This window comes from Phascolarctos cinereus, unplaced genomic scaffold, assembly GCF_003287225.1.
Source record: "Phascolarctos cinereus isolate Bilbo 61053 unplaced genomic scaffold, phaCin_HiC Scaffold_1;HRSCAF=81, whole genome shotgun sequence".
NCBI lineage: Eukaryota > Metazoa > Chordata > Mammalia > Diprotodontia > Phascolarctidae > Phascolarctos > Phascolarctos cinereus.
The window spans coordinates 122,480,796-122,496,748 of record NW_027555514.1 but is presented as its reverse complement, the minus strand read 5'-3'; the positions used below and the strand labels follow the sequence as shown (position 1 = coordinate 122,496,748).

The window sequence follows — 15,953 nt, the reverse complement described above, 5'->3', positions numbered from 1 at the left end:
GAGTTTGTTCATTAAAAGTGGGTAAAAACAAAAGTCAATTGAATGCATGAAGATAATGGTCATTTCCTCATTCCAGTCACTGGAAAGAACATGAGCGCTAACAAATTGCAACAATAAATATCGCTCTTGAATAGTTGCAAAATATTTCACTTAAATAATCTAACTTGACCATCACAACCACTAGGCATAGAAAATAATGGGAGAATTAATATCATCTCTTTAATGGATAAGGTAACTGAGTCTTAAAGACCATGGAATCATAGATGTAGAACTACTAGGGTCCTTAGAGGTCGCCTGCTCCATCCCATCACTTTTAGAGATAAGAGAACTGAGACCCACAGATATTCCTAAGGGAGACTTTGTGTGTGGGCAGGAGCCAAATAAAGAAATTTTCATGAGAAGCCCCCAATACTCAATTTGGTCCATGTAACCCAGAGCTTCCTGTGTGGGAGATGGGGGGGTGGGGAAATCTTTGGCCTTAAGGCCACATCTGGCCCTCTAGGTCCTTTGAATGATTCAGAGAGCCACATGGGGCCTTGAGGCTGCAGGTTCCCCACCCCTGGCCAATACTCTATAGGTATTTCTTGAACAGAGTTTAGACAATCCATTCCAATCCCTCATTTTACATATGTGGAAACTGAGGCCAAGAGAGGTAACGTGATTAGGCTGACATAGCTAGCTAATGAACAGTTAGGTGGCATGTGTGTAGGGCACCAGGCCAAAGTCAGGAAGACTCCTCTTCCTGAGTTCAAATCTGGCCTCACACACATACTAGATGTATGATCCAAGTCACTTAACCCTCTTTATCTTAGTTTCCTCAACTATAAAATGAGTTGGAAAAGGAAATGGCAAACCACTCTAGTATTTTTGCCAAGGTAACCCCAAATTGGGTCACAAAGAATCAGACACAACTGAAAAAACCACTAACAACAAATGGTTAATACTTGAATACAATTGTGACCACTATTTCAGTGCTATTTCTAAATGATAAATGGTGTCTGTTACCAGGATCTGAGAAACTTAGGTAACACACACATAACATGTGTATGAAATACACGAACATGTATACATGTGCATATGCATGTATAGGATATATGTAAGTGAATTATACAAAGTGCTTCAAAAACCTTAGGGGCGATTTTGAGATGTTAAAGTTTAAAACTTCATTAAGACTTTTGCGATGTGTGTATCTTTTCTCACACACACACACACACACACACACACACACACACACACACACACACACACACCACCCTCTCTGTTCCTATCTTTCTCTGTCTCTGTGTCTCTCTCTGTCTTTGTCTGTCACTCTCCATTGCTTCCTCCCTCTCCCTTCCTCAACTGAGTTTGATCTTTTGCCCTATTATCTTGCCTGGGGAAAATGGCTGCAAGTTATGGAAAACTCCTCTATATCCATACTACCTTACATATCATACATAGGAAATAGCACATGGATTCTGCCAGCAGGGTTTTAAAAGTCTTAATGAAATCATTCCCCAGGCCATGCTTTCCTTTGAATACTTTAAAGTAGGAAAAAGATGAATGAGTTAAGTAAATACAAGATTACCCTATGTGAACTGAACTGAACTATATTAAATAATGGATCAAAATGTTCAAAGACAAATACTAAAAAAGTTTAACTTAAAATCAAACACTTTGGAATAGAAGCAAGTATATACGTACAAGTAGAAAGATACACATACACACATAAAATATCCATTTACATAAAAGTAAAAAATGATACCTCTAATCTTGCAAATTTGTTTACTAAGGAATCTATTTTCTTTTGATTTATTCATTTCAACTTAGGATCAAAATTAATTAGCTTAATTTTAAAAGAATCACTCAGAAGTATACTTCTGTCATGGATAAAAGTTGATTCTAAATGCTAATAAAAAACTGAAACAAATACTAAAATTTAAGGAATTTAGGATCATGAAAACATTCTGTGCTAAGTGACAACTGAGAGAATAATGAGTTAAGCCCGTGAGGCTACCACAGGCTCCCTCTGTCAAAAAAGAGGCTGACATATGCTTCACCAATCCATATCTGACACGTATATCAGTCCTCTAAACTCTGCATACTCGCCTGACCATGCTAAAATGGCAGGAGACAGTGTGATTCAAAATCCACTTAGTAGAAAAGCAATTTAGATAAAGAAATTGGCCTCTGTCTTTTCTACTGCTATACTTTTAGCTGCCCTAAGATAAATACCAAGAGGGGTGAAATATATCACTCTATGACTACAGATCATGCTTAGAAATGTCCAATTGCTCAGATTAAGGTGGTACAGACTACATAATAACTAAGTTTTACAGACCCCACAGGACTTTAGTACCAGGTAAACCATTCTGTGAACTCTCAAATCCCATAAGATGACTGGCCAAACTAGAAATAAAAGCTCTCTTCCTTTGAAGATCTGAATATCAATTAATATCCCTCAAAGAGCTTCCTCAAAAGAAAATCTGTTTCCTGAACTCTAACCATAATATCAAACGCCCTTCCTACATTTTCTATCATAAACATATAGGATTGTAACTCTTGCATATTAGGAAACTTGGATTTTGTTGATATTAAAATCTTTTGTCCTTATTGTATTTATGCCTGGAATATAGTAAATTTTAGTTTATGATGGAGAGAATGAGCTTCTGTATCTTTTTTCCTTTTCTGCAAAATGAGAGAGTTGTACTAGGGGACCTCAAAAGTCTCTTTTAAAATTCTAATTTTCTTGTATTATGATACCAATGATGGGCTTAATAAGCACATTACATTCTTTGATACTATGTTTGACTGTTTCTATTGGAGGTAGCTAGGTGGCTAAGTGGATAGAATGCTGGGCCTAGAGTCAGGAAGATCTGAATTCAAATCCAACCTCAGACACTTATTAGCAGCTGTGACCATGGGCAAATCACTTGACCCCTGTTTGCCTTAATCCACTGGATAAGGAAATGGCAAATCACTCTGGTATCTTTGCCAAGAAAATCCCATGGACTGTGTAGTAGAGTGCCATTGCACATGAGGTCACAAAGAGTTGGACACAACTGAACACAACAATCTCATATATATGCATTAAAGGCACATTTCCAGCTTTAGGAATAGGGCATATTCAGATGGCAAAAACTGCCATAATACATTACTTTAAACATAATTTTTTCCTGAGCAGCTATAGAAAAAGATTTCTGTGTATATGCACGCGCGCGCGTGTGTGTGTGTGTGTGTGTGTGTGTGTGTGTGTGTGTGTGTGTGTGTGTGTTTTGGAGGAGGGGTTATGAGTCTTGAAGATCCTACAAGTTACAAACAATTTACTAGAAACTAAGGGACTATTCACCAAGTGGAAGAAAGAAATCATTTAAACATTTGGTGCTTCAGCATTCCTGGTCACTTATCATTGCTCCATCCTACTACAGTTAAATATAAAATCTGTTCTAAGAAAAGAGCAGACAGTTTAAACGGGTAGCAAGTTACATGGGTCTGCTTCATTTTTATTAGATGTTAGAGCTAAGCTGGGATGCAGGATGGGGAAAGAGTATACAGGCAGATGTTCATGGCAACAAGAAACTATGAGCTATTCATTAATAATAAAGGGATTAAAACAATAATAAAAGAGGATCCCAGAATACAGTTTTCAGGAATTTTTCCAATATCAGAATCAAACAAAATAAAACCCAGAACTGAAAGATCATGCCTGGTACCATTCTGCTGAAACAGCAGATTAAAAGTGAACCTTTTGAAGGAAAAAAAAAGTGAACCATTTGAGAGCGTTTTGCTTTTCCTCCTAAATGTACTGAAAGATGATTGGATCCTATTAAAATTTAAAAAAAAATAAAGAAACTGATAGCTAAGCCAGTAAACATTGGAGACTGTCAAAAAGTGAGAGGAAGAAAAAAGAAGGGAATATAGCTAATCAGTCATTTTCAAAGATGGATTCTTTTCTTTTTTAATCTCTAAAGGTTTGTTCCCTTCTAAGGCTACAAATATATAGTGACATGTGTTTGCATGTTCTATATGTAGTCTGTGTGTGTGTGTGTGTGTGTGTGTGTGTGTGTGTTATATGTGTGTGTGTGTATACATAAAAAGAGAGAGAGAGAGACAGAGAGAGAGAGAAAACTGTACTGGTATCCATTATATATTAAATCAATCAATCTGCAAACATTTCTGAAGTATTTACTATATGTCAGCCTCTGTGCTAAGTACTGTGCTAAACAAACGAAAAACGGAAAGGTTTTTCAGCATATCAGGTGGATTGTCTACAAAGGATTTAGGGAAAGACATGTATAAAAATTGCACAGAATTTTAAAAAAATATTACAGGGATGGCTTGTAAGTAAATTGACACATGTTTATACATGCATGCATGTATCTCAGCGTTATGTACATGCATATTCAAACGTTATACATGTATACACATGTGTATATAGGCACACGTTTGGGTGTGTATACACATGAGGACATATGCTTATACAAACATGCATGTGTGTATACATACATGATCATGGACTAAACCTGTCCTTTCTTTGACACTGGAAATACCCAGATGAGAAAACTCCTTCTACCAGTGCAGGTGGATGACAATACATACACACACACACACATACTCACATTCCACTAAAGTGCTATTCTGATACCTCATCATCACTACAGGTGACTCTGGGACTTCAAATATATGACAAAATGTGATGAGTACAAAGTTAGTTCAGAATGGAAAGTGTTTAAGGGGAAATAATATGAGATAATATTGTATGAACGTGGGGCTGGACTGAATATATCAACCATTTAAAGTAAGGGTCAACAGACTAAGCCCAGATACTTTAGATAAAAAATATTCTTGACTGAATCAGTCAATTAGAACCAGATGTGAACCGGTTAAGATTAGAGCTAGAGAAGATAAGGAGCTAGGTCCATGTGCTTCATAACTTTCCTTTTCCTTCTCTCTCAAAATCATTGTTGGAATATTCTCTCTCCTCTGCACTGGTTCTAATCCCCCATATTCTGAACCCATTTTCTCACTCAGTTGGAACAGACTTCCTGTTGTACCTAGGTGAAATGTCTTTGCTTGATACAAGGAGGTGCCTTGGTTTTATTCACAATTAGTTCTGATTAATTCAATAAAGACTTCTGTCTAGTTAAAGTATATGGTCTTTGCATTTGGATGCTTACTTTATATGAGGAGTGGGGGTCTGATGATTGTCGATTTGATTCACTCCACAGAATCCCATTTTAACATTTGGAAATGTAGGTGGAAGCCATATTATGGGAGACTTTAAATGCCAATTTGAGGATTTTGCATTTTATCCTACAGGCAAGAGGCCCAGTGAAGATTTTTTTTTAAAAGGCCGGTAACATCACCAGATCTGCAAACTTCAGTAATTTTTCTCTCTAGCTAAAGAATGTGTTTGTCCACAGATTGTCTGGAATTTACATACAGAGCACTTGTAAGTAAAGAAAACTTACTCTTACAGTGAAAATATAAAAATTTTATAGAGAAATTTTGGTCCTGTTTTATAATCACAGGCTTCTAGAATATTGTTGTTTAAAGTTCTTTGTTCGTGTAAAGAAATTTTCATCAAAGAATGTGAGAATTTTGTGTATTAGTAAGTCCCCCATGTGAAAAAGTCAGTGTTGTAGAAGGGAGAATGAAAACACAAACAACTAATTTGTCCAAAGGTCTTCAGCAAGTTCTCTACTCTGACCCTCCATTGTGACAAGGAGGTAACCCTGGGTTCTGCCTGATTCAACCAAACTAGACAGACTCCACTCATTTACAGGTATAGGGACAGACTAAGGAGAAACAGAGTTAATCTGAAGCTCATTAAAAGGAAAGCTACCCAAGGAAGGATCATTTTGTTGTTGTTTTCGTACTACAAGACTTCTGAGATTCCATCCAGACCTAACATATCATTTCAAGTTGCAAAGACAAAGATTTCAGCTTGATGTAAAGATGATGAGTACCTTCACAGTAAGGTTAGTCTTTTGCCACTATTTGTATCCTACATCTCTCAGCACAGTGTCGTATTGTAGGCAATTAATAAATGTTTATTGGCTAACTGCCTAACAACTAAAGGTATCCAGAGGTGGAATTTCCTGCCTTAGGAGGTAGTGGGTTCCTCCTTTCTGGAGGTCTTGAAGCAAAGGCTAGACTTCACTGAGTCTATTTATAGCAGAGTTTTCTTATTCAGGAACAGATCACTTCCAATCGTAAGATTATGTGTCTTCTAGTTTCATTTATAGCAAGAATGAGAATGCAGAAGTGGTTTAGTTCTTCCAGGAGAAGGGGTCAACAGTCATCCAACCAATATTTTGACATTTCCAATTAATACCCTTTCCAGTCTGGAGAGGCCAAGAAGGGTTTTAGGAGTACCAACAGTTCAACCATCTGTTGATGTTCAAACAAGTGTGTGAGTTTTGTTTTTATATACAGATGGTCTTATTACTATCAATTTATACATATAAACCATATGAATGCTCCTGAGTTCAAATGAAAAAATAAATTCGAAAAATTTATCAGTAAATAATGAATCACTAACTTGAAAACACTCATCTCCTTCTAAATATAACAGTTTTAGTCTGTGATTTTCTCATTACGTGTGAAAGGTTACTATGCAATCTCAACTGAACTATGAACATATAATTAAGACTTTCAACAAGAAAAAACTGAATAAAACTTTAAAAGTCAAATATTTCCATTTTAAACTCCAATAACATTAACGAAAGAACTTCAAGGATCCTGGAAGGCATCTACAATCATTTAACTTAACTAAAGGAAAATTAGGTAGCTGTAAAACTCAAAGATTTTTAAAGAGCAAAATATATACATTCTTTACTGTTAAAACTGCATGGTTATCATTGCAAAGCCATATGACCTATTTTTATAATTTTAGAAGCCTTAAAAGTTTTTATTACAACCTTTTAAAATAGAAATATAATGATCACTGCTGATACTTATCACTATATTACATAGATGTGTCAGTCTGTCTTCAAAATTCTTTTAGGAATTAATACCAGGTGTGGTAGATGAGATTTTTTTTTTCCTTCTCAATATACTATAGGACTAAGACAAAGCTATCATCTGATTGACTATGTCTTCACAAAAAAATAATTCTCCCTACTGTTATCATTTTTCTTTCTTTGGGATTCACCAGGATATTCTCCCTCCTTCCTTCAGTATGTGATTCAAAATTTCCCTGTTTACCTCAACTGCTGCTTTCATAGCAGGGGGCCTCAATATACATACTGTTGTTCCTAGAAATAATCTAACTTCTCAGTCCCTCAAACTACTCAGTTCCAATGATGTGCTCTACCACTTCTCTTCACTAACAGATGATGTTCAAGAACTTGACAATTCCATTATCCAATAATAATCTTCTATAAATTCACCTCTCCACAAGCCTAATTACTCCTAAATCTATTTGTCCTCACCTTGGCATCCAATCCTTGCACTCTTCAGTATTTTCCTAAACCATTACCCCTACTATGGTCATACTTTCCTACTTTTACTACCTTATCTTATTGGTCTTCATGTTTTACCACTCACTGTTAACAAGGCACTCCTATTCCTCTATAAGTGATTCTCTGTCCTACTCACTACACTAGCTGCTCCAAACCTCTCTTCAAGGCTTCCACAGAACCATTTCCCTCAACTCCCTCAGCTAAGGCCAACTGTCTTATAAGTCACCAAAAAAAGAAGAAAATAAAAAGAAAAAAAAGAAAGAAATTAAGCCCATTCAGTGAGAGCGCCCTCATCTAACCCTACTTTTCTCATGCTCCTCCCCCCTACATTCTAGTCTCTGAGTCTCTAAGAACAAGCCCTTCTCCATGCTGCAATCAACACCTCTTTTTGTCCATATGATCCCATCCTGTTCCACACTATACAGAAGACTATTCTCCTTCCCACTCCGACACCCATTCTACCATTCTACCGGTTCCATTACTGCTGTATACAAACATGGAAACATCCAAGTCTCGCCGAGTCTTAAAAAGTCATGATGAGATACTACCATCTGTGCAAGCTTTTGTCCCATTTCTTTCTTTTCCTTTCTCACCTGAACTCCTTGAACCATCTGCAGTCTGGATTCCAACTTCTTTATTCAACTGAAGTTGCTCTCTCCAAAGTTACCAATCATCTGTTACCTAACCTATTTGATAGCCTTTTCTTAAACCTCATGCCCCTGGACCTCTCTGTAGCACCTGATAGGGCTGATCATCTCCTTTCCATGGATTCTTTCTCTTCTCGAGTTTTTATAACAGTGCTCTCTCTCTTGCTTCTGATTACTCCTCCTCAAGTCTCTACTACTCTAACTATGGATATACTCCAAGGTTCTCTCTCCACTCTTTCACTTAGTAAGTTTACCAATTCTCATAAATTCATCATCATTCTCACTCCAATTATAGAATCAGCTGCCTGATTTTGTTATTTCTATATTCACCTCTCCCCCACATGTCTGTCCCCTTGCCTCCACTTATACATACATAATAGTAGTTCGGGCTCTCATCATCTTTCCCCTGAAAGATTGCAACAGCCTCTTGATAAGTCAACTTGCCTGAGCTCTCTCTTTACTCTAATCTTGCCAAGGTGGTTTTCCTAAAGTACAGTTTTACCACTTCATCTCCTGTCCCATCCCAATAAACTTCACCATCTCCCTATGCAAACTAGGATAAAATAAACACCCTTCTCTCTGGTATCCAAAGCTCTGTACAAACTGGCCTCTCCTATCTTTCCAGGCTTCTTACATATTAATCCCCCCTAAGCTTTCTCTGGTATTGCCATATTGGATGCTGATACTCTTGATGCTCTCCTGTCTGTTTATTCACTGGTTTTTCCCAATGTCTTGAATGCTCTCCTTCCTCAAGGTTTTCTTTTAGGCTCAGGTCAAGAACTACCTTCTGCAGGACACGTTTTCCAATCCCCTCCTCATCTCAGGTACTGCTGCCATTCCCAGTCCCCCACTGCTAGGGCCTTATCCTATAAAATGTATACACTGGTAATAACTTGTACGTATCTTTTCTAAATGTCTATATACATATATGTTGTTTCCCCCCTTAAAATATAAGCTCCTTGAAGGCAGGAACCTTTTTTGCTTGTATTTCTAAACTATTGCCTGGCACGTACTAAGTACATGATAAATACTTGATTGTTTGAGTACGTGATTTCTGTGAACAAGAAAGAATTCTCTCAACATCTACATGTCTCAGATCTTCCATAAGTAAAAAACATATAGTCTATTCCTACGTGATCTATGATAAAAATTAGAGACTAAAATGCAAGTTTTCAAACAGACAGATCTGACATAATCAGGGTATGTAAAAAATTTCTTCTTATTTGAAAACAGTCAAGGTTTATATTTTATTTAAAACATTGGTTTTAAAAATCTGTTTAAGAATAGATTAATTTGAGCTGCCAAACTAGAACTAGACATCTTCCTGATAATGGATTCTGGACGCTAATTCTCCACATATGGTGTGAGGGCACAGTTCTCCTATCTAGTCTATTCTCATGGAAACTTTCTCGTCCCAGACTACCCCCTATTTAACACACCTTTTTTTTTTCTTCCCACAGACTCTAGACTTGCATTTCTCTTTCTCAGTTTATCTTATGCATTAATTATTTTTTAGTAGGGTTTATCTTCTCTTTGACTGATCATGTAAAAGTAATACAATTATGTGGTGGCTACTACCCCTATGGCCTTCTTACAAGCAAGCACACAGGTCTGAGGTTTTCTAAAGGTTTTTACTTAAAGCAATAATAAGAACATATAGGCATAAGGAATGAAATTATAGAATTGTCATAAGTCTTACAGAAAAACGAAAAACATAAAAACCTAACTCTGTTATCTACTGCAACATAAATAAAATTAAGTCTTACTCATACTTCACATCCTCAATTCTGTTAAAACAACATTCTTTTGGGGGGGACAGAGCCAAGATGGCAGAGTGAAAGCAGTGACTTGAGCTCTCCCCCAAACCCCTCCAAATACTCATAAAAAATGGCTCTAAACAAATTCTGAAGCAGCAGAACCCACAAAAAGACAGAGTAAAACAAATTTCCAGCCCAAGACAACCTGGATGATTGATCAGAAAGGTGTATCATGCCGGGCTGGGAGCACAGCTCAGAGTGGGCACGCAGGCCGCAACAAACCTGGAGCAGGCCTCAGAGGACTGAATCGTGTCCAGCTGTGGAGGTTTCCAGACTCCTCAATCCACGAATGCCAAAGACAACTTAGAAGGTAAGTGGGAAAAGTCTGTTTCTGTCTGTGGTCAGAGAGGAAGGCAGGGTTTCAGCTCCATTCTCTCCAAGATCATAGCCCTGGGGGGTGGGGCAGCTGTTTCCCAAGCTTCTGGCCCACAGACTGAGGGGGAATCCAGTGGCTGATCAGAAAGGGATTGCAAGGATCTCTTTGCCAGTGCTGAGGCAGGAATCTCTTGCTTTGCCTGTGTGTGGATCTGGGTCACAGTTCTGGGCGGCAGTGCTGGGTTGAGGAGGAGGGCTAGCGTGGTGGAGCTTGGAGTGCCTGTGGAGAGGAACCCCTCCTCACAGTTACGGGACAGAAAGGAATACTTGTGGTCACAGGCCAGGAAAGGAGTAAACACCTCACCCCTTATCATACCACCTTGGTAGAACTGAAAATTTACAGGTCCCAACAAGTATCTCTGAAAACAGCTACACAAACCCCAGAAGCTTGGGACAGTACACTCTCCACATTGGAAGCAGACTCTTACCTTAACAAAGACTTTAAAACTCAAGTAAATGGCCAGAATCAAGAGCAAGCAGCGAAAAAAGAGTCAGACTATATTATCTTACTTTGGTGAAAAAGAAGATCAAAATATACAACCAGAAGAAGACAACAAAATCAAAGCTCCTACATGTACCAAAGCCTTCAAGAAAAATATGAATCAGTCCCAGGCCTCGGAAGAGCTCAAAAGGGATTCTGAGAAGCAAGTAAGGGAAGTACAAGAAAAACTGGGAAGAGAAATGAGAGTGATGCAAGAAAATCATGAAAAACAAGTCAACAGCTTGCTAAAGGAGATCCCAAAAAATACTGAAGAAAATAACACCTTAAAAAACCTAACCCAAATGGCAAAAGAGGTCCAAAAAGCCAATGAGGAAAAAATGCCCTAAAAAGAAAAATTGGCCAAATGGAAAAGGAAGTCCAAAAGATTACTGAAGAAAATACTTCCTTAAAAATTAGAACACAGCAATTGGAAGACAGTGACTTTATGAGAAATCAAGACACTGTAAAACAAATCCAAAAGCATGAAAAAACAGAAGACAGAATGAAATATCTCATTGGAAAAACAACTGACCTGGAAAATAGATCCAGGAGAGAGAATTTAAAATTTATTGGACTACTGAAAGCCATGATCAAAAAAAAGCCTAGACATCATCTTTCAAGAAATTATCAAGGAAAACTGCCCTGATATTAGAACCAGAGGGCAAAATAGAAATTGAAAGAATCCACAGATCTCCTCCTGAAAGAGATCCCCAAAGGAAAACTCCTAGGAATATTGTAGCCAAATTCCAGAGTTCCCAGGTCAAGGAGAAAATATTACAAGCTGCCAGAAGGAAACAATTCAAGTACTGTGGAAACACAATCAGGATAACACAAGATTTAGCAGCTTCTACATTAAAGGACCGCAGGGCATGGAATATAATATTCCGGAGGGCAAAGGAGATAGGATTACAACCAAGAATCACCTACCCAGCAAAAGTGAGTATAATCCTTCAGGGGAAAAAATGGTCATTCAGTGAAATAGAGGACTTTCAAGCATTCCTGATGAAAAGACCAGAGCTGAATAGAAAATTTGACTTTCAAATACAGGACTCCAGTGGAACATGAAGAGGTAAACAGGAAAGAGAAATCATAAGAGACTTATTAAGATTGAACTGTTTACATTCCTGCATGGAAAGATGATATTTGTAACTCATGAGAACTTTGTCAGTATTAGGGTAGTTGAAGGAAAAAAATTATATGTAGATAGATAGATAGATAGATAGATAGATAGATAGATAGATAGATAGATAGAGGCACAAGGTGAGTTGAAGATTAAGGGGTCATATCTGGAGAATAAAATTAAGGGATGAGAGAGGATGATACTCGGAGAAGAAAGGGAGAGGAAATGGGGTAAATTATCTCACAAAAAAAAACAGAAAAGAAAAGTCTCTCACAGTGGAGGGGAAACAGGGGAAGGTGAGAGGGAATGAGGAATCTTATTCTCATAGGATTTGGCTTAAGGAGAGAATAACATACACATTCAATTGGGTATGGAAATCTGTCTTACCCTACAGGAAAATAGGGGAGAAGGGGACAAGAGAGCAGGGGGATAGAGAGGAGGGCAGATTGGGAAAGAGGGTAATCAGAAGCAAATACTTCTGAGGAGGACAGGGTCAAAAGAAAGAATAGAATAAATGGGAGGGCAGGATAGGATTAAGGGAAATAGAGTTAGTTTTTCACAACATGTCTACTAAGGAAGTGTTTTGCATAACTGCACATGTACAACCTATATTGAGTTGCTTGCCTTTTCAATGAGGGTGGGAGGGAGGAAGGGAGAAAATTTGGAACTCAAAGTTTTAAAAACTGTTTTAAAAAAATGTTTTCACATGCAACTGGGAAATAAGAAATACAGGAAATGGGGTACAGAAGTCTATCCTGCTCTACAGGAAAATAGAAGGGGAAGGAGATAAGAGAAGGGAGGGGGGAGAGATAGAAGAGAAGGCAGACCAGGGGAAGGGGTATTCAGAATGCATGCCATCTTGGAGTGGGGGGAGGGGGGAGAAATTTGGAACTCAAAAACTTGTGGAAGTGAATATTGAAAACTAAAAATAAATAAATTTATATTTAAAAAAAACCTACATTCTTTTTATTGGTTCTTGTCAATTTCACCTAGCACTTCTACTTATCTTTTTTTCTTGAGGTTAATGTTCCTTGAGGTTGAGTTCCTCCTCCTTTTCATAAATAAATGCTATATTCTATATCTTTCACTATATTTGTTTTTTTTTAAAGTACTCTTTTGGGTAAAATGCAAGAAACTCATTGGCAATACTGTGATTTTTTTTTAGTTCAGAAATACTGAAATAAAATTTATCTTCATATCAGACAGAAACCCAAACAGATCTCTTTGGGATCTGGATTTCTGCCAGAAACAAAGACAGATCTTATTTCAGTATTTTCTCCCTGCAAAATCCATCATTGTCACCATTGAATCTTTATATTTTGAGGTATTCTGTGGCTCAGGAACTGTATTCAAAAGGACCAAGTCCAATTCTGAGTAAAATCCTTCCCAACTTGCTCTTATTGGCTTCTTATGACCCCATTCATTAATAGCTCAGATTTCAGAATACATCTGGTATCTATGTCTCTAGAGATGAGAGTATCAGGGTCCTCATCTCCGTAAAAATACTGAAAGTAACAAAAACATGTATCAATTTTAGGAGAATCAGTATATACCAAATGTGTGTGCATACACAAATATATGTATGTATGTATATATACATATATATGTATGAATGTATGCATATAAATTTTTAAATGTCAAAGACTTACAAGCAAAAGTCCATAAATAAATTCAGATATCAAGTAAATAACTCACACTGATCCATAACACCAATAATTCAGTTCTTCTCCCTCTCTGGCAAACCTTTAATTTTCTCCAGGCCTAAAGTCCCACAAACTAAAAGCACCATCCTATTGTTTGGAATCCTCTTAGATGCGAAATCAAACTTAGGATTACTAATAGGGAAAACTCCCTGAAATTCTGAGCTCAGTCCTACTTTTCACAGGGAGACATGCAGGCCCTCAGAATGATAATACCACCCTTTGGTTTCGTCTCTCCTCAAAGGGGAGACTTCTCTGACATTCAATACACAGACATCCAGCCTTATGGTACTACTCTGAGAGTCTGAATTCTCCAAAACTAGAAACACATTTGTGGATGCTAAGCAGCTTACTATCTTTCATCAACATTTCCCAAACAACTCATGATAACAGTGGAGGACAAGGACCATTTCCCTTGTTTCCCATTTCATTGCTCAGGTCCCTTGTCTGCTCCTTCTGGTGCTGGAACCACACCACTTCCTCTCGTCTCCTCCCATCCCCTCCCCTTCCCTCCCCTCCCCTCCCCTCCCCTCCCCTTCCCTCTCCTCTCCTCTCCTTCCTTCCTTCCTTCCTTTCCTTTGCTGGGCAATGGGGTTAAGTGAGGGTTGTGGGGGCAATGGGGTTAAGCTTAGGGTCACCCAGCTAGTAAGTGTCAAGTGTCTGATCTGAGACCAGATTTGTACTTAGGTCCTCCCGACCCCAAGGCCAGTGCTCTATCCACTGAACCACCCAACCACTTCATTTTACAGAAAAGTTAACTGAGGTCCAGAGAGGCAAAATTCATCCTAATTCTCAAACAGCAAATTCATATCCCTTGTCTACAAAATGTGTTTTAAATACATGCTCCTATTCTATCTATTTGATGAAATGCTTTCATAATGTCTATATTTTCAGGGCTATGCTATGTGGCAGTGAAGGATGATTTTTTACTGCTAAAAACAAAGTAACATACAGGGTAAAATAACAGCCATGGGAAAGTCAGAAATTAAGTTTTGGAAAAAATTAAACATTTTGGAAAATTAAAGAGAGAAATTTTTGGTTTTTTTTCCTTAGGATCAAAACTGAAAACCATTTATTGAGTGGTATGTAAAGACAAAGTCAGAGTTAGAGGTATACATTGTTTTGCTCTATTTTGACAATACTGAAGTATAAAATATTAGATATCAAAGTATGAGTATTGGAAAGCTTTTCTACAAGATGAAGACTGCTTTTAAATATAAAGGGAAGAAAAAAATCCTTTCAACTCAGAGAATTTACATTGCTTCATTATCTTGGATTCCGTGGATTTTTACACATCTTCTAAAAAGTTTTAATAATAGAATCACTTCTTTCTGAATGAAAGGTACTATTAAATTTTGGTCCTAAACACTTGATTGCATCTTGAACCTTAAAACTAATCCAGTTAAATAAAGTTAAATGCAAAATCTCACTTCTGCAATAATCCCCCACCACTGCTATGCCAACCCCAAGACTAGTTAACCCTAATACAGTGGCCAAATTTATGCAAAATTACAGATTTTAAACTGGGTTATGACACCTCACCCTGGGATCACTATTATATAAATGGTATTGAGGCAGTATATTCAAGGAAATGATTCAGAGACAAAATCAAACATAAGTGAGCAATCAATAAGTACTATAAATGCTAAATAAAATAGGAATAAAATAGATGTTTTTAAACCAATTTAATTTTTGTAGAACATGAGAGTAATAACTTTTGAAGCACTGGACTTCTAGCCACTTAGATTAAATACTTGGGCATCTTTAAAAACTTAAACAAATTATGTAGAGTATATGGCAAATGAAATAAATTTTCTGAACACAGAGGATTTAAAGATTAAAGTGGTCAAGTGCCACTTCAAGTTTAATCCATTTTTCCAACAAATGATCTTCCTAAAATGTTGCATATCTGGTTCAATATAGAACACATCACTAACTTAAAGAACTAAGTAACCATTTTCAGTTCATTTTTTTTTATCTGTATAGAAGCAAACATTGAACACAGAACAACAACCACCTTACCTGACATGCATTATAAAGCAGCTGGTGTTCCAATTTTTTTATACCCAGGATTTGCTGAAACATTTCATAAAGTTGTTCCTTGCTCAATATAAGTTCTGACACAGCACTGAGTGCCATTCGATTTGGCTGTTTGCACAGGTCCTCTTCACCTTTATAGATAGCATCATATTTGGCTATCCATGAACTCAGCACTGTCTCTTTGCTCAAACCATCAATTTCTGGCAAACTCCGTACCCTCTTCTCAATGTTTTTCTTGAATACATCTCTGAAGTCATTAGCAGAACACCCTCCACTGTGAACCATTCTGGCTACCCGATCACTCTTAAGGAAAACCTAAGAGAAAAGA

At 37.4% G+C, this 15,953-nt stretch overlaps 1 protein-coding gene across 11 annotated transcripts in view; it reads right to left on the bottom strand.

Moving 5' to 3' along the window:
• The window catches only part of CADPS2 (calcium dependent secretion activator 2), a 708,547-nt gene that overhangs the window by 460,267 nt on the left and 232,327 nt on the right, over positions 1–15,953 (bottom strand). For all 11 annotated transcript variants that reach the window (XM_078154013.1, XM_078153999.1, XM_078154004.1 and 8 more), the window contains exon 3: positions 15,608–15,940. In XM_078154013.1, the coding sequence (XP_078010139.1) occupies positions 15,608–15,940 (333 nt within the window). The remainder of the gene's footprint in view (positions 1–15,607; positions 15,941–15,953) is intronic.